We start from the raw sequence: 23,020 nt of genomic DNA, 5'->3' as shown, positions 1-23,020 counted from the left end.
ATCATTTTCTAAATGAGCTAGCGTAGGCTTCTTCCTAGGATTGCTCTGGTGCTATGGCCATGTGGCCCCCATCCTTCTCCCATTAAATTCCCTTTGATCCCCACTGTGGGGATGTCAGTGGATGCTTGAGATGCAGGTGGGCATCTGTGATCATACTACCGAGATAGGTGGCCTGTGATTAGTAGAGAGTCAGTGTACTGTAGGGACATAGTCACCACCCTTCAGCTTCAACCGCATCTAACCCCCTGAGAAACTTGGTCTGCTTTATAATTGCAGTGTCTGTTAATGAATGAATTTTAAAATTATGTAATAACGGCAAAGAGAAAGTTTGGAAAATAGAGGAAAGAAATAGTAGCCGTCTTGAAGACTGTCCTAATAAAAGGAGCGGTCATCATTTTGGTTCACTCCTCCCAGCTTTTTTCACATGTGGTTTTCAGTTAAGACCCTGAGCATACGGATTTCTAATGAGATTCACGTGCTTCTCCATCAGATGTAACAGGTGGCACCTCAGGCAGCCAGTGGGTAGAGCTGACCTCTGGGCTGGGTAGGGAACTCTTGGTGTATCTTACATGAGTCTGGAAGGTTCCTGGCAATATTGTCCTGATGCCTCTGAGGCCTTTTGTACAGTCAGCTCCCGGAGCATGATCCCACCTCACTGGAGTCTACAAAGAGAAGTGACTGGAGGTTAAATTTCTAAGACAAAGCACTCTTACCTCGCTTATTTACCCCGCACGAACAGTTATGACACTTATCATCTCACGTGTGCAGAGGGTGCTCCTTCTCACAGTGTGCCTCCTCCCTCTGTCCCACCAGTCCCTGCAATAACCCTGCAGTGTGCCCACCAGTCCCTGCAATAACCCTGCAGTGTGCCCACCGTCATCTCTATCATCTGCAGATGAGGCAGCAGAAATCTAGAGAGACTTGCCCAAAGTCGTACATCTTACCTTCATGTAGCCCCAACCTGCTCTGATTTTTGCTCTTTGTAGCCTGTTCTTTTGACATTCAGACACATTATGTCTCATCTACAGTTGACTCTCCTGGATGCTTTCCTTAAACTCCCTCCTCTTGCTCCCTCCAGGGGGCCGTGATAAGCGAGGCGGACCCATCCTGACCTTCCCTGCCCGAAGCAATCATGACAGAATAAGACAGGAAGACCTGCGGAAGCTTGTGACGTATTTGGCCAGCGTGCCAAGGTAAGGTGAAGGGGAACCGTCTGTAGGGAGGGGGAGCTGAGCTGATGCCATTGAGTTGAGACAGCCACGGTGCCTGCCAGGGGCCCTTGGATTGCATTCTAATTGTTCCTGGAACATCATCAGCCATTGTTCACTACGTTCCTATTTTTCCCATTGTTCCTGCTGGGATTCATCTGGAAATGGTAACTGTGGGCAGAGGTGAGAATTCCAGGCTCCAAGGCCTGGTGTGGGGCCTGTGACAGGAGACAGCTTGGCCTGGCTTGGAGGAGCGGGAAGCTGCTGTTTACTTTCCTGAAAACTTCTGGCTCTCCCACTCTGGCTTACATAGTGGTAACTTTTAGATTCTCTGAATCGATGTATGGCCCTCGGATTTGGGGACAAATACCCTCTCTTGTGTCACTCACCTAGAAGTAGCACGTGGTTCAATGTCAGCCCTGCCTTCTCAAGCAGGGTAATATTGCTGAAGAGGAAGGTAATGATTGATTATTGAGACAGCAAGTGAATCTCACTTTGTATTAATCATAGACACAACACACACACATACACAATAGATATATGTAATATATGTGCGATATCAAGTTTCACTGATGGAGAGATTGGGGGTGTAAATGGATCCTTCAGGGCAAAGGGTGATAATGAAAGATTGGAAAGCACTGTCTTGATGCCATCCTGGAGGCAGCTGGTAAAGGACATGCCGCAGACATGGCTTATGTCTTTGAGAAGGGATGGAAGAGGGCTTTGACTGGTTAGAATGTAAGATCCAGAAGAGCCCTTGGGAATAGTCTGGTATATATAAAATTTGAAATATGTGTTTAGAGATGGGGCTGGCATTGGATGGGAGTGGCTCTCAGGGATGCTGCTGCAGAGCTTGCCTGGGATGCACCCCTCCCGACCGCAGCACTGGTACCCCATTCCTCATCCAGGACACTGCTTTCTTTCTCTTAGCCAGAGTGGGCGCCTGCCTGTGGAGTGTTGGTTGTGGGAGATAAGAGGTGGTGCCTTGGGCTTTCAGAATTTTCATTTTATGGGAGAATTAGTCAATTAGTCAGAGGAGCTATAAATTCTGCTGTCTTCGCGAGGAGACCTGGGATATTTTTGAGTATGCTGATTAAGTTCTTGAAGCAGGTGTCAAGCGAGGCAAGCAGCGCGTTTCGGAAAGCTCCAGGGAAGGAAACGGGAAAGGGTTGGTGCATGTTGATGGGCAGGTGGGAAAAGGAGTTCTTGGAGCAGTATCACATGCTAAGACACATGTTGAATGGAATGGTGAGCCCGGGAGAGCTCTGAGCAGAAGGCTGTAAACAAACAGATGTGGAAAAGGATCTCTTTTTTTTTCCTTGATGATATCCAGGAGGGGTCTTCTGCCCTAGTAAAAGAACTTCAGATTATACCCAAAGAACTTTTAAAGTATGAGTGCATGAGAGTGAACTAGAGAATAAAAGAGCCTGGAGGTCTTTAGAGGGAAGAAATATTCCCATCTGACTCGGAGCAAGGAGGTGGTTGAAATAAGCCATGATTGTGCTATATGATTTGGTAATTTAGCTTTGGAGGGCTAAGCAGTTTTAAAAAGTGCCTTCCCCAAGTACATAGTAGGTGTGAGACAAGGCATTCTCTGAAGCAATTTACTGGAGGAGTTTTTGTAGGAACTCATGATAGACTCTCAGTTCTCTTTGAATCCCAGAAGAAGCAAAGAATGCATTTTTCTTCCTCGGTGTTCATGGCATCCCTACAGCCCAGACAGGCTCATCCTTTCTTTAGAATAAAAGCCGAAGAGTTGGAAGAGCACACTTTCCTTCATTCTGACTTGTTAAGCAAAGACTGGGACAAAATGGATTGGAAGCAATTAAGAAAGGAAGAGATTTCTGCTGGGTAAAAGATTAAACCCAGGAGGGGCTGAGACGAAGGTCATGAGAACAAAGGAGAGGTGATAGTGCTGTCTGCGAGGGGCACACTGTTTGCTGCTCTCTGCCTCCCAGCATGGCAGCCTGTGCCCCCCACCCACCCAAGCACATGGCCTCTTTGCAGCCTCCAGTGGGTGGGAGGCAGGAAAGCTGTTGTTATTCAGTAGCAAGAATTGTCTGTTGACTCCTTTGCCTCCCTCCAAGGGGACCTGTATTCACTGGGATTGTGAGCAGCAGCTGCCGTCTACCAACTGGTTGTGCCCACCAATCATTTCCTAATTCTGCTGGCTGGATGCTCACACACCATCACTCATGGATACCGAATCTGCAATAGAATTATTCTAAAGACCATGACGTGTGGTAGGAAAACTGAGAACTTAGTGTGCTGCTCCTCTGCCTAGCTGTGGCTTTGGGTGTGAAATGAAGCTAGGTCAGGTGGATGGTTCTGATGAAAAGAAATGATTGATCCTGGGTCATGATCTGGGATGCTGAAAGAATGGTTTTCAGTTTGGAAATGGGGTGTTTATTACAGGCAGGTGTGCTCAAATCTGTAGGTGACATTCGATACTCATTTATTTGTGCCCTTGTTTATTATTTAACAAATATTTAATGACTCTTAGATGCCAGGCAGATTGAGGATCCATGGTTAACAGGAGGAGACATATTGAGGAAAGTAGGGGAAGCCTGGCTATTTCTCTACATAATCCAAACTGCTAACTGTAAAGGGCAATGCAGACATGTCTCTGCTGGACCACAAAACTGAATCGGCTAGCAGAAGACAAAACAGGAAAGGCACCTGAGAGGTGGAAGGATCTGGATTGTAAGGAACCAGCGTGTTTAGAAAAGGTGATTAACCACAGTCGTGATAATTAGAAATGAATAGTAGCGCTGTCTGCTGTGCAGAGAGGCCATGTCGAGACCACTGCATTCAACTCTGTGGCATTACACTTGTCAGCCTCATACACCAGGCAGGGGGCTGCCAAAGTAGCCACACTGCAGCATCGTCCAATGGGAGAAGAGAGAAACAATCCCTGACTCGGTCAAAGGCGCTGCCCTAAAGAGGCAGGATTGGGGTAATTTACTGGTGTATCTGGGGGACAAGGTAGAGATCAGGACTCAAATGAAGAGCCTGCCCACCTGGGAGCTGTCCAGCAGCAGCACTCCGCCCCTAGTCAGGTCACTGGACCCTAGACAGTTTTCCATTAGGGATGCTGTAGAAAGAACGACTCTACTGATTCAGACATGGGATTGTGTTTCTAAGTCTCTTTCCTGTCCTCGGTTCTAGGTTGCTGTGATACTGGAAAATATATGCCCCATAATAATGCAGGATCTCAAACCAGCAGACACTTCCTTTTCTGGCTCCCTAAATAACTCCTTGCCTGGCATCTTGTCTATATCTTCAGTCCCAAGACAACTGCTTTCTCATCTCCTAAGACTCTTGGTGAGACTTTTGGGGCATTACCTGGGGCCAGAGATCAATCAAAGGTGTAACAGTTCCTGTCCGTTCTAAGTTACTCTTTTAGGGCCCTTCTTGACTTGAGTTGAGGTCTTTTCTCATATTGCTTCTGATGAGTTTGGACATCCATACCCAGAGTCTCTTCTGTGCATCTTGTTCTGAGAAACCATAGGTTGCGAATGACCTTAAAAGTCTTCTTCCCTTCCACTCGCTGATCTCAATACATACTTATTGAGTGTCTGCCGTGAGCCAGGCCCTAGATGGGAATCATCACCAGCTCTCATGGTACCTTTTTTCACTGTCACCCATCATACACTTATCTGACCTTTTATTGTCCTTCTGGTCTGCTATCTGCTTGTAGTTACTTGTCTGTGAAAGGAGCAGAAAGGAAAAACAGATATGATCAGTTGGTGAACATGCCTCAGAACTGAGAGATAGGGTTGAAAGTGTAGACCTGAGAGTAAGCAGATGTCCAGACATGGTGGGCAGCTGACTGTACGCTTGAGGTAGTGAGTAAAGGTTGTTTCTGTCACAGCAACTTGACCCTGTTCAGCATCGCCGTTATCCTGCTTTGTCACGATCATCTTTTTGCTACTCCTAAGGTACCAATGTTGTGCCACCATCGACTCCGCTCTTAGCAAATGCTGCCAAGATGCTGAGTGTTCTGTCAAGGAGTGCAAGTGTCATATCAGCGAGGAGAGATGACAAGACATTAGGATGGGTTATTCTTTAATGCCAGTCAAACCGAAGTGCCTTTATTTGTAGCTTATTATTTGATAATATTTGCACCTCTTCTATTGATTCCAGAAAAAAGATAAATTGGGCTGAAAGCCAGAACCGTCTTTGTGCTGCATCACTGAAAAATAAGAATAAGCAGAAAGGACCAGAAAGACAGCTACAGGAAGAGGAGGGGCAACTGCAAAGGTTTCCTCCTCTTGTTGTTAGCAAGAGAGAACTGGAGCTATCCAAAGTGTCACCACCACAGACGCTCTGTTATTAAGACCTGTCGGGGAGTGCTGTTGTGCCCTGTCCTTTGTTCTAGGACCATCCATTAAAGGAAGGTACAGGGGGAAATCAAAGTGATGGAAGGCCAGGAAGCAGGACCAATAAGAACAGTAGCTCACTGTTTGTATTTCTATTTGCCTAAAAATTAGGTTTTCAATTTATTTTGTTGCCTGTGTCAAAGGTTTATTGTTTCTATTACAGTTTCCACATTTTACACATATTTTTCAGCAATATCAGTTAAGTGTCCTTTTTTTTTTAAAGCTGTTTGTAACATCAGTCCTGAAGAGCAAATTGTGTTCTGAGATGTGGCTAAGGAACATAAAACCACAGTAGTAACTGCCGTTGTTAGTTATCACCTTCCTTAGAGTCATGGCAGCCTTTGCAGAGGAGAGGGATCATATGCACAGCTTCAGGTCTCAGTTCTGCCACTTGCAGTCAAGAAACACGTGGCCTCAGCTTGTATAGTTTAAGACAACATTTAGGGGCAGCTTCTAAAGGTGTGAGGAGGCTTGAGGAAAAACACCAAGATTCGAAACAGCAGCTAGGGCAACATGAGTCTTTCTAGGCCTGGAAGGGGAGGGTTTGAGAGGATCAAAAGGCTCCAGGGCTATGGGTTTAGGAGAGAGATGCTGCCAGTACATAGTGACTCCCTGATGGGAAGGCGACAGGGACTTGATATCAGGACCTTACTCGCCTCTCCTCTGTTCTCCTGCTTGCTGCTGGCTGAGTACTCCTGGAAGTCAGGTGGCAAGGGAACCCACTGACGTAGCTGATATGGCTCAGCCTTCTAAGACCCTGCGTAGCATAGAGTGGGCTTTTAAGGGTGCTGATGGAAGACATTTGGCATAGGGTAAGACCTGGGCGTGGTATTCCGCATGTCTTAGCCTAGTATTCTAATTCTTAATTTGGAATTATCTCATAAAGGTGTTGTGAAGCAATCTTTCAGTCACTCAATAATCATTGCTCTCTCTCCCCCAAAGGGGGTATTATTAGTAGTAATAATAAAAAATATACATATGAACACACAGCAATACATGCTATTAAAAAAAAGAATAGATATACTGAACATGAGCATTACAAAGCGTGGTAGTGGGGTAAGCATTTCATCTGTCCCTCAACTTGAGAGGCAGAGCATGGCCTCCACTCCTGATGCTTCCCACAACTGCCTTCCCCTCCAGCATGCCCCCAGATACAGCCACTGCCTGGAGCTTTGAGTTTCCTTTTTTGGTATAGTTTACCCCATATTTCCATAGTCCATATCCTGTCTTGTTTTTCTTGGTTTGGAGCTCATCAGAGTTATAGTGATTGTGCCAAAGTGAGGTCTCTGTGCGTGGCTTTCCTGACAAGAGTAATAAGCAAAACATGGATGGATCTTCCACTCCAGTTTTGAGCGAAAAAGAAACAACTTTTGACTCTGAGGGCTCATAACCAAATTATTAATAGAAGATTAATGGGGTAGTGAAGTGTCTCTTGAGAAGTTCCCCTTAGTTAACTCAAACAAGGAAAATCAATCATGATTACTTTTTTCTGTACTTCGAAGAGGCGCTATAATTGATATCAATATCAAAGAATACGTGAACTTCTTTTCAATTCATTGATTGCTATTAAGTACATCAAGGTTGCCAAGTGCTGACACAGCATAGAGGGTGGATTAGATTCTCCTCCTGTGGCCTGGCAGAGTCCAGCGTGAGCAGCACCTGAGATAGGTGCAGGATGCGGAGCTGAGCCCAGAGCTGGGGGCTTGCAGCATGGGACACCTCTAGAGTTGTTGCCTGGGGGTGGGGCCTTTGCAAGGTGGGGCCACTCCAAGCATAGGCTGGAACCCTAGGGGACTCTTGCTTTAAATGCCCGGGATGGGGCAGCCCAGGCAGAGCGAAGGGCTCAGGGCAAGGGGAGAGTGAGGCAGGGAAGGTCGGAGAGTTTTCACATTAAGTTTCAGGAACTCATGGGGCTAGAAACCTAAGGACTTTTGAGAGTGGCAGAAAGGAATTCCATACGTCCAGACAAGAAGTTTGGCTGACAGGCATTCACATGGAGAAGGACAATTAAAGTTGCATTTTAGAGGATTGGCTTTGGCAGCCAAATGGAAAATGGAATGGAGAAGGCTAGGGCATGCATAGTCGTATTAATATAGATGAAAGATAATAATGGCTGGCATTTGTTGAATACTTACTAGATCAGCCCGGGGCACTGCTAGAAGGGCCCTACATTGACTTCATTCTCACAGCACTTTGAGGTAATGTTATTATTATTCCCATTTCACTTCAGGGGAAACTGAGGCCTGGGAAGGTTAAGTAACTTGCCTGTTGGGGACGCGGCCAGTATAATTTGAAGCTACATAGTCTCTACTATCGAAGACTATGTTTTATGCATCCAAGAGACAAGGAAGCCAAAGTAAAGGCAGTGTTGGCAGAGTGCAGGGGACTGACCTGCATGGTGAGAGCTGGCCTCGAAGGTGGCTAAGACTGAATTGGAGAAGAAGGGGAGGAAGGAGCTGGGGACATGTGCTAATAATGGGCTGCAACGATCCATGCTCCCAACCTGCTTTCCCAAACGTTCTCTCTGGAAGCTGGGTGTAAAGGTCGCCTGGGCAGGAAATGCAGGTAGTGATTGCCACAAACCTAGGCTTCTGCCGGTTGGCCGGGGCTGACTTGTGGCTGTGGGAGTTGGGGACAGTGGAGAGGGTAGGTGTTTTAGAGTTTCTCCCTCATGTTCATGTTCAGTTCCAGACAAGCAAACTCAGCTTGTTTATGCTCAACTGTGGAAAACACCAGATTGTACCAAGGGATGTAGAGAAACCGTAAAAGCAATTAAACTGTAGGTTTATTTAAGGAGATAAAGACTGTCAGTAGCCGGGGACCCCCGCCCCTCCCCCGCCTGCTCCAAATCCAGTGGATACAGTGGGTGTGCTGTGTGAGAGTGTAGTGATGGTCTCCCTGCTCTTTTTCATTGGGTCTGAGGTGGGTCCTTCGCCCAGCTGCCTGCCTGTTTCTACTTTCTGTACTGCTCTGGGGTCAGGCTCATGTTTCTAGACTTAGTGGTCAGCTGATATGCAGGTTGAGGTTGGTTCACTCTTGTGATATGTCCGCTGCCATAGGACTTGGCAGGTCCACGTAGTCCTGGTGGGACCAACTGTGGCAGGGGCTTAGAAAAGACTGAAAAGAAACAGGTTGTGGGGAGGAAGGGAAGAGCAGCATGCTTCAAACACAGAGGCAGCGTTTGTGACTCCCTGGAGAAGAGCAACCCAGACCAGCAGAGGCAGAAACCATGTAGTCATGAGTTACTGTGAGGAGAAGCCAGCCCTGAGCATTCCAAGAACCAGGAAGTGCCTTCAGGAGAGAAATCCAAGGCTCAGCCCTGCATGACAGAATTCTAGCAGAGGGGTTGTTGTGGCCACTCCATGTGTCTTCTTCCATGTGCTTCATAGAGAGGACCCTGGGGATTGCTGCTGACCTTGTGGAAGGGTATAGTGTGCTAGCACAGAGTCAGAGCGGGCTTGTGAAAAATTGCAGACATGCGTGCAAATTCTGTGGGGGCTTCTGGCCCAGAAGAGCTGCCCTCTGCAGGAGTGTGCATGTGTGCTCACTGACCCTTTACTTGCCTATGAACCACAGTGTGTGTGAGGGTTCACTTGGATGAAACACAAAAGCACCTCAAACCCACACAGCTGACTGCAAGTGGCGATTTCTCTACCTTGCTTGTCACGCTGTTCCTTGTGCTGCTTCCTCGGAGTTAGGGGTAGAGCTCTGCTTGTGCCATGGTGGTAAAACTATAGGATAGAAACATAGACTAGGCCTGTAGTCTAGTCTGAAGGAACTTATACATGTATAATGCTGAAGGGGTAAGTATACATGTCTAATGTTTGGCCCCCTTCTTAAATTGGAAAGGTATTTCTAAAGTATTTTTAATTTAAAGCATTGGAAAAATGAAAATCTTTTGGAAAGCACTTATAATTCTACCACCTAAGAGTTAATATATTGTTCTGTTTCCTTCCTGTGTTTTAGAGTTTGTAAAAAAAAACACAGGGAATCATCATTTATCCCATTTTCACTTAGTTTTATACCACAAATTAGTTTCTTAACATTGTAAAATTGTATCATGGGATATATCATGTTTAAATTAACTCTAACAGAAGTGTCTTAGATAGGGTTTCTGTTGCTGTTATAAATCACCATGGCCAAAAGCAACTTGGGAAGGAAGGGTTTATTTCAGTTTACCATCTCAATTACAGTCTACCATGAAGGGAAGTCGGGACAGGCACTCAAGGCAGGAACTGAAGCAGAGGCCATGGAGGAGTGCCGCTTACTGGCATGCCCAGCTGACTTTCTTATATAATTCAGGACCACCTACCTAGAGGTGGTACCACCTACAATGGGTCAGGCTCTCCCACATTAATCATTAATTAAGAAAATGTCCCACAAGCTTGCCTACAGACCAGTCTAATGGAGGCGTTTCCTCACATGAGGCTTCCTCTTCCCAGATGACTCTAGCTTGGGTCAAGTTGGCAAAATACTAGCCAGCAAATAAGACATCTAAATTATTCTAAAACTGTCACAAATAATCCTTCTTAAGCATCATTATATATAAACTTGATCTATATCTTCAGTGGTTTTTTTCTTTCTTTTAAATTTTTTGAGATTATAATACAATTAAACATTTTCCCCTTCCCCACACACACCCTCACATATACCACTCCCCTCCCTGCTCTCCTTTAAATATATGACCTCTTCTGTTTCTAATTGTTATTACATGCATATACATACATATTCCTAAATATAACCTGTTCAGTCCACACAATGCTACCTGTATGTGATTTCCAGGCTGACCATAGGGCACTGGTCAACCAGTTAGGGTGCTCTTTCATGGGGATGGTCGGTTCTGTCCCCAGCTTTCCCCAGTTGTCTATAGGTTTAAGTGGTTTCTTTGGTATCGATTTGTGGCAGTTGTGGAAACCTTTGTTAAGGTAGATATGACCACATTGCTTTCAAGATCCCCACTTACATTCCCAGTATGACTCGCTTCAACTGCAAATTCTTACTCTGACACAAATTTAAGTGTATTGCTCACCATTGCCCAGGAACCACTGTCCATTGTTCCCACCGTCATGAAGAAAACCCAACACACATTACAGCTAGGCCTGAACCCAACATACATCACAGCTAGGCCTGATCCTGGCTGTGTCAGGAAGGCTAAGGGGATTGTCACAGAACTTGCCCCTCTGGGTCTCTCAGGCAAAGGTTTTTTTTTTTTTTTTTTTAACTTTTCTAAAACAGTGTGACCCCTTAACAGAGACCTCACAGAAATGTTCAGAGCTGCCGTGACATGTAGCAAAGGCCAGATTCTTGTGTCCTTGGTGAACTTTTAGCTTTCCCTCGTGTGTGTTTTAGCTTGTCAGTTGGTTGAGCAGTCAATCCCTGGCTTGGCTCAGTGAAGCTGTCAGCCTCCTCTATGCCCAGCTGAACTGGAGGCCTTATGTGCCCTCTCTCAGGAAAGTGAGGCCTCCTGGGGGTTCATCTCTGGGTGGCTCAGGTGTGGTCTTTAACATCTCTTTTAAAGGCTGCTGGAGTCCGTAGTCCACCAAGAGCAGGCTGATTAGGAGGCCAAAGTGTCTGCTGCAATCTTGAGTAGGCAGACTCCAGTGTCAGGTGAAATAAGACCCGATGCAGCCAGGCCTTCCTAATGTTCATGCTAGGCAATCAGGGGGATCTGAATTTAGCTAAGGCTCATTTGGTTGGGGTGCTGGAAGCAAGGGAGCCCCTTGAATACAGATGCTGAGAGACAGCCTACCAATGAGGGGGGTTGTTGGTTTTTTTTCTTGGTGGGTTTCAGATTTGGTGCTGTTTCCCTTCCCCATTTCAGGGACATTTCCAGCATGTTTCCCAGTCATTGCTTTCCACACTCATCCATGGTTAGGTCGTATGCTGTGCCCTTTGCCGGTCTCAGAGTAGACTATGCTTTCGAGCACCTGTGAGATATGGATGCTTCATGACACTGGTTTTGCACCGAGGCTGCCTTTATTGGATGCTTTTGACACTCAGGTACGCTGCCACCAAGTGGTAGAGGACCTTTGCTGAGCTGCATGGGAGGGCATGAAGATGCTCCAAATGAGTAATATTCTGTTCTCTTCTCATCAGGTCTTGTGTTTTCCAGCTTTACTTTAAAGAAAAAATTACTAAATACTAACATTTAAGGAGCCATAGACATTATTGTTCATCCACTACAAAATATGTTTGATACAAGTTTTCTCTGATAAATATAGTAAATGCAAAATAAAATATTGCATGTGGAAATGGCTAGCCTAGACACACAGTTGTGCCAGCGTTTTATAATGATGCTATTTCGGGGGAAATATGTTTAAAGAATATAGCATATATGTAACAATCCCCACCTTTCTTTTATAAAATTATATTTTGAAAATTAAAAGCAAAACTCTGCTGTCGGCTTGTCTTCAGTCTTAGCAGACGGGGCATCGTTATCTCTCAGGACACCCACATTCTTCATCACCCTTCTCATCAGCCACAGAGTTGGAGATAAAAGTTTTCATTTGTCTTTTCAGACAATTCCTTTCAAACACTGTTTTTCTTCCTGGCACATGGAAGACAAGAACACGGAGGAACATGCTTCCCAGGGCTTTCCCTGTGCTTCTGCCCTCTACTGAAAGGTGTTTGCCCACCAGTTCATGGTGTCTGGAGTTGCCTTAGATGAGATATGTTCTACAATTCTCCCTCACTCGTCCAGTATTGTCCAAGAAGAACAAATACTTGAACAAAGTTTGAAAAAGACCATCATTGAGCCCAGACAGTTTGTCACAGATAGAAGGTCTGGTCTCTCTCGTGAGGCCAGATTACCCATAGGACATGTGCCCTTGTGAACAGGAGAGGGTTTGCAGGGTGGCTCTTGTTACTTATCTGTGAGTCTGCCAAGCACCACGGTAAAGGGCAGGGCCTCACTCCTAGACTCCTCAGAGACCCTACCAGGAATTTTGTGAGTGTGGAGTCACCAGACTAGGCCTCCTTCAGGACATCCCCTGCCCCCTGTCAGGGCCTGCAAGGGATCCAAGCCTTTTGCTGGGATGAAGTATGCACAGGCCGGGAGGCAGCAGGCGTGGTCTGTCTCACTGAGGAGGCGCTGCTGTTTCTAAACTGAGCGAGGATGACAGCCAGTTCTCCAGAGCCCAGACGGGCACTCCTGTCAGTGTGGTGACTCAGCAAGCAGAAATATGTTTCCGGGTAATAGACTGACACAATCCCAGCGTGTGTCCTGATGGCCCTGCCTCTCTTCTCCCAGAGACTCCTTCTCTCCCAACTCCCAGTTGTGTTAGGTCACTCGAGGACCAGGTCTGGTTTGGGGAGCTTAAAAGCCCCGATGCCGAAGCGTATTCTCCCTCACATCTCTCAGACTGTTCTGTCCACAGCTGGAATTTTATCTGTTCCCATCACTGCTCATTCATGTGCTGGTTTTTGGCCTGGTGCCCGAGCCAAGGTCTGAACCTGTGACACACCCCATCCTGGTTCCCTGTGGGAAGAGAATGTCCTTGATTTCCAGATTGGGATGTGGGAAGCCCTGGCTTTCTAACTGGTCAGCTGAAGGGAAACTTCCTTTTGTAGACTTGCAGTAGGGCCAGCCCTTCCTCAAACTGTCCAACCCTGACCACGATGGAGTGCTTTCTCAGTTCTGTGGGTGTGCAGGACAGCTGCTTATATGCACCAACTCCAAGGGGCTGGTCAAATGTTCCTATGGCCTCTTTAGCTTGTTCTCAATTGCAGACTATTTGGGATAGTTTGGGGGCACCAGTTTTTGCCTTCAGGAAGGATCATGGTCTGGTTATGTTTCCAGAATCCAGGGAAAGGATAAAACCAAAATGTGTCCAAGGCAGCACTCAAGCTTACTAGTTACATGGAAACTCTCTCTTTCGTCTGTTACTCACAGATGTGAGTAGTAATCACAGTGTTACTTTTTTTAGGTTAAAGTACGTTTTTCTGTCCTTCTGACCTGGTCAGACAGGCAGATGGAGAAAGCATAGTGGCCAGGCTCAGTGTAAGTAAACAGGTTTGCTGAGGAGGGCTGGGGAGGCAGAGGGTGAGTACAGAGGCTGTGGGACTTGGTTTCCAGATTTTTCTTTCTTTCCATCCGTTGCTTTGGTTGTTTCATTTCGGCCTCATGTTCCAAGCAGCCCAGAAGAATGGGATAGAGGCTGTTGTCCTAGGCAGACATGTCAATTTCCATCCCCTGTCCCTTCTGCCACCTCCTAGACTTCCAGAAGTGGCTGAGATCTTCCTAGAGTGTCCAAGGCTGTCTTCTCTCAGAGAGGGTCGCTCCCCTCCCCCACCACATCCCAGGCCAACTGGCTCTGCCAGCATGTCTCTTTCTTTGTGAATCAGAGTCCTTTCAAAGCCCAGGCGAAATGACCTTGCTGAAGACAAATGCATCGGCATCAGGGTTATGCAGCAAGTGGGTGGCCTCTTGCAGGGGGAGGGGGCTTCTTCTTTGGGAGGCTGCATGCTACCGTCCTCACGCTGGTCCCAGAACTCTTTGTGACTCCCTTTTGCTGTGTCCTCTTGTGGCATCTTCAGGATGGGAAGTCTTTGGCCTTCCTGCCCATACTTCATCTGCACATGAATATTTGTTTAAAGGCAGCTTTAGAGATGGTATATGGATGAGAAGTACCAGTAAATGAGTTTAGGCCTCTGACCTGCTGCTTGATGACCACATGTAGAAATACCTGGGTCACCGCTATTTAAAACTCCACTTTCCCTCGTTCAGGGAGAAAAACTGAAATGGCCACTGCCTGCTCCTGGCATTTGTAAACAGCCTCATCTGGGTGAAATTAGGTAATGAGTTGTAAAGAACTAGAAAGCACCGATCTTCCTTATTTGGCCCCCACTTTGGGGTTCCCTGACTCAGGCTTGGTCCTGGCAAACCTGGGGAGTACAACTGGCACGGGATACATTCTTGTCCTGGAAGTGGACAGAAGCGCAGTAAGCCTTAATTGCTACAGCCTATGCTAAGATCATAGGAGTTGGGGGACAGGCACCTGAAAAGTACACAGCCCCACCCCACACAAGTCAATCAGAACCTCCCAGGCTGTCCAATTTTTTTGGCATTGTAACACAACAGTTTACAGGTTTGTATTGGACCTCATTCATAGCCGTCCTTGACTATTTGTGACCTGTGGCTGTGTGCTAGACACTCTTTACAGGTGGATTTAAGGTTCAAAGTTTTAGATAAAGCATCATTTTGTACTACCTTGCCTCCTCCTCTGTCCCTCACATAATGGTAGATTCAGAGACAAAAGATGGGTTGTTTCATGGCATAGAAAAGACACCAACTTAGGCTAAGGAGATGGCTCAACCATCATGAGGACCTGTGTTCTATCCACAGCATCTATATTTAAAAAAAAAAAAAAAAATGGAGACAGAGACGGCTTATGCCTAGGGATCTCTAGCCAGATGGCCTAACGTAGTGGGTACACTCCAGGCCAATGAGACACACTGTCTCAAAAAACAAACAAACAAACCAAAGTGCTTAGGTAGCTCCAGAAGAGTGATACCAAAGTTGCCCTGTGACATCCACATATATGAACACATTTATCTAAGTGCCTCCAGCCCCCCACATATAATGTGCACTTATATGAATATACAGAGACACACATAACACTAAACCTTTAGAATAATGACTGGTCACGGGGACAGTGTTCCAGTGAAGCAAAACAAAAGCAGAAACCAAATGTTTTGGTGAATTAGTATGGCTCCCTAGGTGGCCTCAGTGGCAGCTAAATCACATCCCAGTAGAACACCAACTAATGGTGGCCTCACAGTGACCCAGTGGAGAGACATCTGTGGCAGGCACAGGGAGTCCTCTGCTCCTACTCTTCCCTTTGGATGAACAGCTCTAGGGAGGCCCTCCTCTGTGAAGGATGGCCCGGAGAACTGTTTGTGGGAGCAAGCATTCATTACTGGCAGTGCTCCCCAGAGAATGGCTCACGGCCCCAGGAGGCAGGGCCTCCTCCAGTGTTCTTGTTACTCCAGATTAGAAAAGCTCAGAGCAAGTGCGGATGTGGCCTCAACAGTTTCCTTTAACACCTGCTGCTGATTGCCCCTTGTTTGGGAAAGCGGGTGTGGCCTGGTCTGGGGCAGTCAGCAGAGAACTGGCAAAACCCAGTGAGGAGCAGAAAGTGGGCTCAGTGGATCCAGAGATCATAGCCAGAGCCCCTGTGGTTCTGAGGGTGGTGTAGAATTCCAACAGGGATGGGTCCAGGGAAGCAGTTGCTCCCTCTCTCTTTCCCTTCATTCGGTTCATGGGAGCGGTGCAGAGCCAGGGCAAGTGGGAAGTGGATGGCTTGTTTGAGGCTGCCAGTCTTCCCTCTGCTCTCTGCTCATGGTGATGTCTCCAAGTATAGACATCCAATCAGGAGCCATGGGTAAGATCTCTCCAGATTCCTCTGTACCGAGTCTGCAGGTGGCATTCCTGTCTGTAGCAGTGGGAGTGGCGTTAAACAGGGAGTCCTTAATGTGACTTGTCCTTCTGAGCCCATCCCTCAGTGATCAGGCTAGCCTTTGAATTTGTTATTGTCCCTTGACAGCTTTATGAATAGGTCTGACTTACAGGTCAACTCTGCTCCATTTCAACCCAAACACTGGTCTTCCCTGTGCTCCACACTAGGATGCACACATGCACGCGCACACACACACACACACACACACACACACACACACACACACGCGCGCGCGCGCGCACACACACACACACACTTAGTCATTCTGCTAACATCCAGCTGACAAAGCAGTCCTGGTAACGTATGTGCAGGAGGGCAGCCCTGCCTCCTCTGCTGGTCAGCTGGAGGGGAGTTTGCTGCTGATCGCTGTGCCCTGAGCCATCATCAGGATGCATTTGTGTTTTATTTATTGCAGTAACTATTTACAATGAGAGTCCTAGCTATTCATGGGAACAAGGTGAATCTCAGGTGACATAGTCGCTGAGACAAAAAGAGTCAGGCCAGAGCACAGTGAAAACCAACTGATGGTGGCCTTATAGTGGCATAGTGGGGAGAGGTCAGGGGGGCCCTCACTCCTGACCTGGGGCTTTTGTATTCACACAGGTTACACCAAACATCCATGATTTCTTAGGTATACCATGGGGGTATTTTTACCTTCTACTGCGTTTTGTGGGAGGGATAAAATTACATTGTATGTAAAGTACTTACCATACACAGAACCTCAGATAATCAGTAAAAGTTAGCTTTTTTTTTTTATTAACAGAGGAGTGTCGCACTTTTACCAAACCAGTTGCTCTATGTTGCCATGTTCGGGGATGTAGATGATGCCTCTCCAGCCTGATGTTTCATTTTGGCAGTGGAGAGCTCCAGCCCAGTGTGGCTGCTGGTCCCCTGCTCACACCTACAGGACCCTGCTCTTCCTGACTCCCGCTTGGTGGCAGGGCAGCAGCCCCCAGGTAGTCAAGGTTTTGCACGGGCTGTTCTTTTCTGGATCTTTTCTCAACTAGTTCCTTCTCAGGGTTTAGGTCTCTGCTCTCATGTGACTTGCCCTGAGTATCTGAGTTCTTAAGTCTTACCCATTCCCTTCAGCTGCTATCTTACGTCTACCGCTCCTTCTAGAATATAACTTTTATGATTCTGTCTTTGCCCACATTTATATTCCAAATTCCTAGTATCAGGCCAACTACAAAATCAATGCTCAATAAGTATTTATTGGCTGAATATATTAATGGATGGTATGATATATTTAGGGGATAATGTGTTTCTTATGAACATCTTCATAACTAGATTCTCCTCTTTATTTTTCACTTTTTCATTGTGTGTGTGCATGTGCATATACATATGTTCATATGTATAGGTGTGCCCACGCAAGTCAGAGACCAACCTCAGGTGACATTCCTCAGTTGTCCACCCTGTTTTTTTGAGATAGGATTGCTCATCGTTGGCCTGAAGGTTGCCTAGTAGGGTAGGATGGCTGGCCAGCAAGCCTCAGGGATCCGTCTGTCTCCTCCTTTCCCAAAGTGGGATTACAAACACATATCATACTTCACTTTTTGTGTGGATTCTAGGGGATCAAACTCGGATCCTTATGCTTATGCACTTTACTGTACCCCGTCCCATCCTGAAGTCTTCCCTTTGAAGCCATATCAATCTATATAGGGACATGGATATTGATCACACAGAGTCCGTCCATAGTTACCCATGTGACAGATGCCTTGCCAGGTAAGCACGGGGTCAGAAAACCCCCAGGACTTTAGAGATGAGTAGGAGGGATGCACAGTAAGAGAGGACTTCCTGGAGGAAGAGTCTTGCAAAGTGAGATCTGAAATGTGATTAGAAGTTCTCTAGGCAGAGCTGGGGTTGGAGTGGGCAAGCACAGAGAAATAGGGGGATGAGAGGCAAGTGTAAGGCAGAGGGAAACTAAAGACAGTTGTGATGCAGGCATGACATGTTGTCCTGTTTGATGGGGTGATGACCTCTGTGACACGGAAGACCTGAGAAGAAGAAAGGGTAGTATTGAGATCTAACCTTCGGTCACACGATTGTGATTCATATCCAGAGTGGTTCACTAAAGTGGCCAGGCTAGAATCTGGTGATTCATGTGAGCTTTGCTGAGACCTCAGTTGGCATGGAGTGAGGGGTCCGTGGTTAGGAAGTGAGACAGGAGGAAGTGGTACTGGGCTTCCTAAAATCAGACTGTACCACCCAGTGTGATGCCATAGCGTAGGGTTGCCACTGACAGGCACTCAGCGCTGCTGTCCAGTTACCAACATGACTGTGACTTGAGACACCTAGTCCTTACTCCCCAGGCTAAGGCCATTGAGTATTCTAAGTTGAGAAACTGGGCTGGGGTGGCAGTGACAGCTAAGACAGAGAAGCAAAACCAGGGCCAATAGATGAGTCACATCAGTGTGTGAATGAACAGGAGTGGGCTGGTGAGCAAGGATTCACGCCTCCTGCCGAGACAGAGTACTGTGCCTGGCGGAAGCACTTGTGAGGACTGGCTTCTTAGTGGGCTTCTCAGCAAGAGGCCACTAAGAGGAGAAAGGGTCAGCTGTCATGTGATAGCATTCAGACTCACTTCTTGGAATCCTGGCCAATAAGCAGATAATACCCTGGTCTGCCCAGTGTCCTGATGTCATCTTACATAAAGCCCACTTTAAGAGAAAACTCCTCCTCCTTCTCTATTCCCACCAGGTATGCACCTCTGTGCGCTCTCTCTCTCTCTCTCTCTCTCTCTCTCTCTCTCTCTCTCTCTCTCTCTCTCTCTTTCTCTCCCCCTCCCTCCTTCTCCCCCCCCTCTCTCTCTCCTTCCCTCCATTCCCTTTTCCCTTCCCCCAATAAACTTTCCACATGGACATGTGTCTGCATGGTGTGAGTAACTTTCTGCCACTCCACACTGCAACCCACTGCCACGTCTGCATAGTGTGTCTCCCTCACCCATGGGGGCATCTTGTCCCAACCTGCCAAGGCTTCCTGTGCACCATATCATAACAACATGTCTATTCATTTACTCCTCATCTACTCACCAGCTAAGCCCTCCTCATCTGGATCCTTTAGATCTCAACTATCCCAACATGGTTCATTTGGCCAAGAGATGGCTCTGGGGGCACTAGATGTGGGTAGGACCTAAGGGATCCCTGGAGAGACAGCCAGGACTTAGCCTAGTCATTGAGAGGAAGCTACCAGGACAGATCTATGGTGAACATACACACCATCATGATTTCATTGCAGATCAATAGAATGGGAAGCCTAGGAAGGAGACACTTGAGCAATGTCCAAGCTCCATCAGCCATACCTGGGAAAGATTGTGCCCAGCCCTTCAGGGAAGCTCCTTAGGCCAAGTGGCAGCATTCCCAATCTACAGAACCAGAGGCATTTCATAAAGGCAGAAATTCTCCCAAGCCTATCCTGGTGATAAAGGGCTCCATTCTCCAGGAAATCAGAGTAGGAAGCATGCTTATTGATTTCCACGGCAGATGTTCTGATTGTATGTTGCTGTTGCTCTGTCTGATGTGGTTGTGTGGTACGTACTGTTTTTTAATGTGCATCCTAATAGCGGATTTAGCAAAGCGAATCTATCATCAAGCTCTCATATACCACACCCAAGAGAAGTGATGTCATCGGTCATTGTCTTAGTCAGGGTTTCTATTGCTGTGAAGAGACACCATGACCATGACAACTCTTATAAAGGAAAGCGTTTAATTGGAGGTGGTTTACAGTTTCAGAGGTTTAGTCCATTGTGGTCATGGTGAGAAGCATGGCAGCATGAAGGCAGACATGGTGCTGAAGAAGGAGCTGAGAGACCTATCTACATCTTGATCTGCAGGCAGCAGAAGGAGACTGTGTCCCACACTGGGCACAGCTTGAACATATGAGACCTGTAGAGGAGACCCGCCCCCACACTTATTTACCCCAGGAATTCTTGAGGAATAAGGGATAAGAGACTTAAGTTAGAAATAGAGGGAGAGAGAAACAGAAAACACAGGATAGACTTGAGTGGGCCTGGATCCTTAGCCACTGGCCCAGAACATTATTCCAAAGGTCTGTTTATAACAATGCCAAGGAGTGGAGCAAAAGACCTCCCCCTTGCTAGTTACAGTCACCTGGTACCCAGGCCCGTAGTCCAATAAACCTCTATGCAGTCCTGCTGGGTACGGCCACTAAGAAACCGAGTGGGCTCCAACAGAGATTTCAAAGCCCGCCCCCAGAGTGACACACTTCCTCCAACAAGGTGGCACCTCCTCCAACAAGGCCACACCTACTAATAGTGCCACTCCCTCTGAGCCAAGCATTCAAATAAACACATGAGTCTGTGGGGCCATACCTATTCAAACGCCATGGTCATGAAAGAGACTCCTGGACTTCATCCCAGAACAACTCCCCTCAGAATATTTGGACAGTCCCCCAAATGAGCATTTTCAAATGAACATCCTGGGTGAGAATGAAAGGCACTAACGTGAGAGAGGCAATGGCATGAAGCAGGAGAAATGCCTTTTTGAGCTAGCACGCACTCACTGAGCAAGAACAAATCCAGTGACGTTTAATGGACAGAAGAGTAAATGGTCTAGAATTGAGCAGAAGCAGCAGCTGATCAATCACCCGGTCATTCGGTATATACGTTTATGACTTCTGGGCCTGAGAGGCCTGGAGAATCTGTGAGCAGTTCACGGCTCAGCTTGAAGGAACTGTGATTTATCACACACATTGGGAAGCTTGCTGGAGGGGGCCCCTGAGGGACTCAAGCCCCATCTGGGAAGCAAGGGGAGAGGGAGGAAGCCGTGGTCTCTTCTAGCTTTCATGGAGGTTGGAAAGTGGGAAGAACCACCCCCCTCTCTCCCCTTTAGAATGGATGTAAAAGCCTGCTGCTCCCAATTCAACTTCGTTCTAGCTCTATCCTCCGATTGCACAATAATAGAAGTCTAACTCTAAAAGTTGGATTTGGACCAATAAACATCGTCTAAAGGTAAACTGCCTCAGGGAAACCTGGGCCTGTGAGTGATAACACTGTAAAACAGATTGGTGACATGGCCCCAGGGAATATACCCTATGAGAAGAGAAGAGGTTGGGAACAGGCACCTGAGGAAGAGAGCAGGCTGGGGAGGGGTGTGGACACCAGCAGCTTCCAGAAGTGGGGTGGCACTGGGGTTTCAATTGCCCATAGGCAGCTCTATCCGACCTTGGCATTTTCTTCTGAACATCTCAGGCATCATCTGAGATGACTGTGTCACCGCTGCTAGCCCCCACGGTGATGGTCCTGGACTGTGGCCTCCCAGATACTGACTACCGGATCCTGTTCCTATTGTGCCTCTCTGCAGTACTGCAGCATGCGACACTGTAACCACGTCACGCCCTCCTGACTCTCACTCGCCTGTGTTTTGTCATCAGGCTTCTCTGCTTCTTGCTGACTTCTCTTAAACATTGACATTCCCGTCTGTTACATCTGTGACTCAGTAGACGGCTCTTTCCACCCTTGCTTTCACTGGATGATCTCACCGGCTTCTACACATGTGGGCTCCTGGCCACTCACAGAAGGACCGTTCAGCAAAAGCAGGCGCTGCGCAGTTCCCAAACCCAAATTCCCACCCCAGCTTTTTTCTTGTAGTCTTGAGCCATCTAGCACATGGCCTTCAGAATCTCACAAGTGTGTGAAATACATCATTTATATTAACATTACCTAGGGTGTATAATAAAAAGAATTGTCAGGCTGCATCTTTTTGAGAGAGAGAGATTTGGGAGCAAATGGTTTAAAAGTGTGATTTCCAGGAGAAACTTGTAAGAGAGTGAGAGTAGAGTTGGGGAGGGGACAGACCATAAGAGCTTGTGGTCTCACAGAATCTAGCTGTAGCCTCGCTAGGGGCTTGCACAGGCTCTGAGCAACCATCACCTTTCACGGTCACTTGGTCATAAGGGATGGGGACAGGCTTTAACACACCTGTGTAAGAGGGACACTGTTAGCCATACTGTGGGGTAGTAACAGAGGCATCCAGCAGCGAAAGGCAGTTCTCTCGAAGGTGACAGGCTCAACCCGGTGGCTGCAGCTGTCATGGTGCTGGAGAACAGGCAGAGTGCCAATAAAGGGCTCTCAAAAAGGTTACCAACAGCTCCTTACAAGACTGCTAGGACAGTCTATACTATGTGTTACCAACAGCTCCTTACAAGACTGCTGAGACAGTCTATACTATGTGTTTGGTCCCTCTGCGAGTGCTTTATGCATACATTGATAGATTTACCTTTTAAGGCAGTTACTACTGTTTATACACAGTTTACAGTGAGGGAACCCAGGCCCAGATAGGTTAAAAGACGCTTGCCCCAGGGGCTACCCTAAGTACATGGTAGAGCTTCAGCATCCTGAGTGTGGAGTTTCCAGGTGTGTGCTACTCCTCCTCCTGTGCTTTTGCTTGCTCCATTTTGTACCTTTGTCCTGACTGCAGAATGGTGGTCACCCACGTGGACCCTTTGCCTTTGTTTCCCTCATCTCTGGTGCGTTCTTGAAATTAACGCCTTCATTGCTGACCCCCAACACCTCCCCCATGCTTAGTTCCAGAATGGTAGGTCTAGAATGACATAGGGATCTGAGTGTAGGCTTCAACGTCTGTGGACCTAGTTTTGCATTCCTGCTGAGCTTATTGCTTAGTCCTGAGCCCTTATGCAGATGTTGAACTCCAATTTCATCATCTCTACATGGAGACAACCATATCTAGTTTATAAGGTTATTGTGGGGATGAAATCAAATAATGTATAGTAAGTGTCCTGTGGTTCCTGGCACAGAATAAGCACAAGATAAAAAAATTTTTTTTCCTTCCGTCTCCTCCAGCTGCACGTACATACAGAGCACCTTGGGAGATTAGACTGTTTTCACAGAAAGTGTCCAACCTTGGCCATGGGAGGATTTATTGAGTGCTGGAGAAGAGGGGGGATAACTCCTTTCCACTGGTGTGCAGATGTAGGGAGAAAGATCCATCCTTCCTCG

At 47.1% G+C, this 23,020-nt stretch overlaps 1 protein-coding gene across 24 annotated transcripts in view; it reads left to right on the top strand.

Annotated features, from left to right (window-relative positions):
- Nucleotides 1–23,020, top strand: part of Kalrn (kalirin RhoGEF kinase) — a 612,231-nt gene that overhangs the window by 184,173 nt on the left and 405,038 nt on the right. For all 24 annotated transcript variants that reach the window (XM_052740404.1, XM_052740400.1, XM_052740397.1 and 21 more), the window contains exon 3: nt 1,079–1,193. In XM_052740404.1, the coding sequence (XP_052596364.1) occupies nt 1,079–1,193 (115 nt within the window). The remainder of the gene's footprint in view (nt 1–1,078; nt 1,194–23,020) is intronic.

The sequence above is a fragment of the Peromyscus californicus genome, unplaced genomic scaffold (genome assembly GCF_007827085.1).
Source record: "Peromyscus californicus insignis strain IS unplaced genomic scaffold, ASM782708v3 Scaffold_16__1_contigs__length_79575227, whole genome shotgun sequence".
Classification (NCBI taxonomy): Eukaryota; Metazoa; Chordata; class Mammalia; order Rodentia; family Cricetidae; genus Peromyscus; species Peromyscus californicus.
This window is presented reverse-complemented; position numbering and strand designations above follow the sequence as displayed.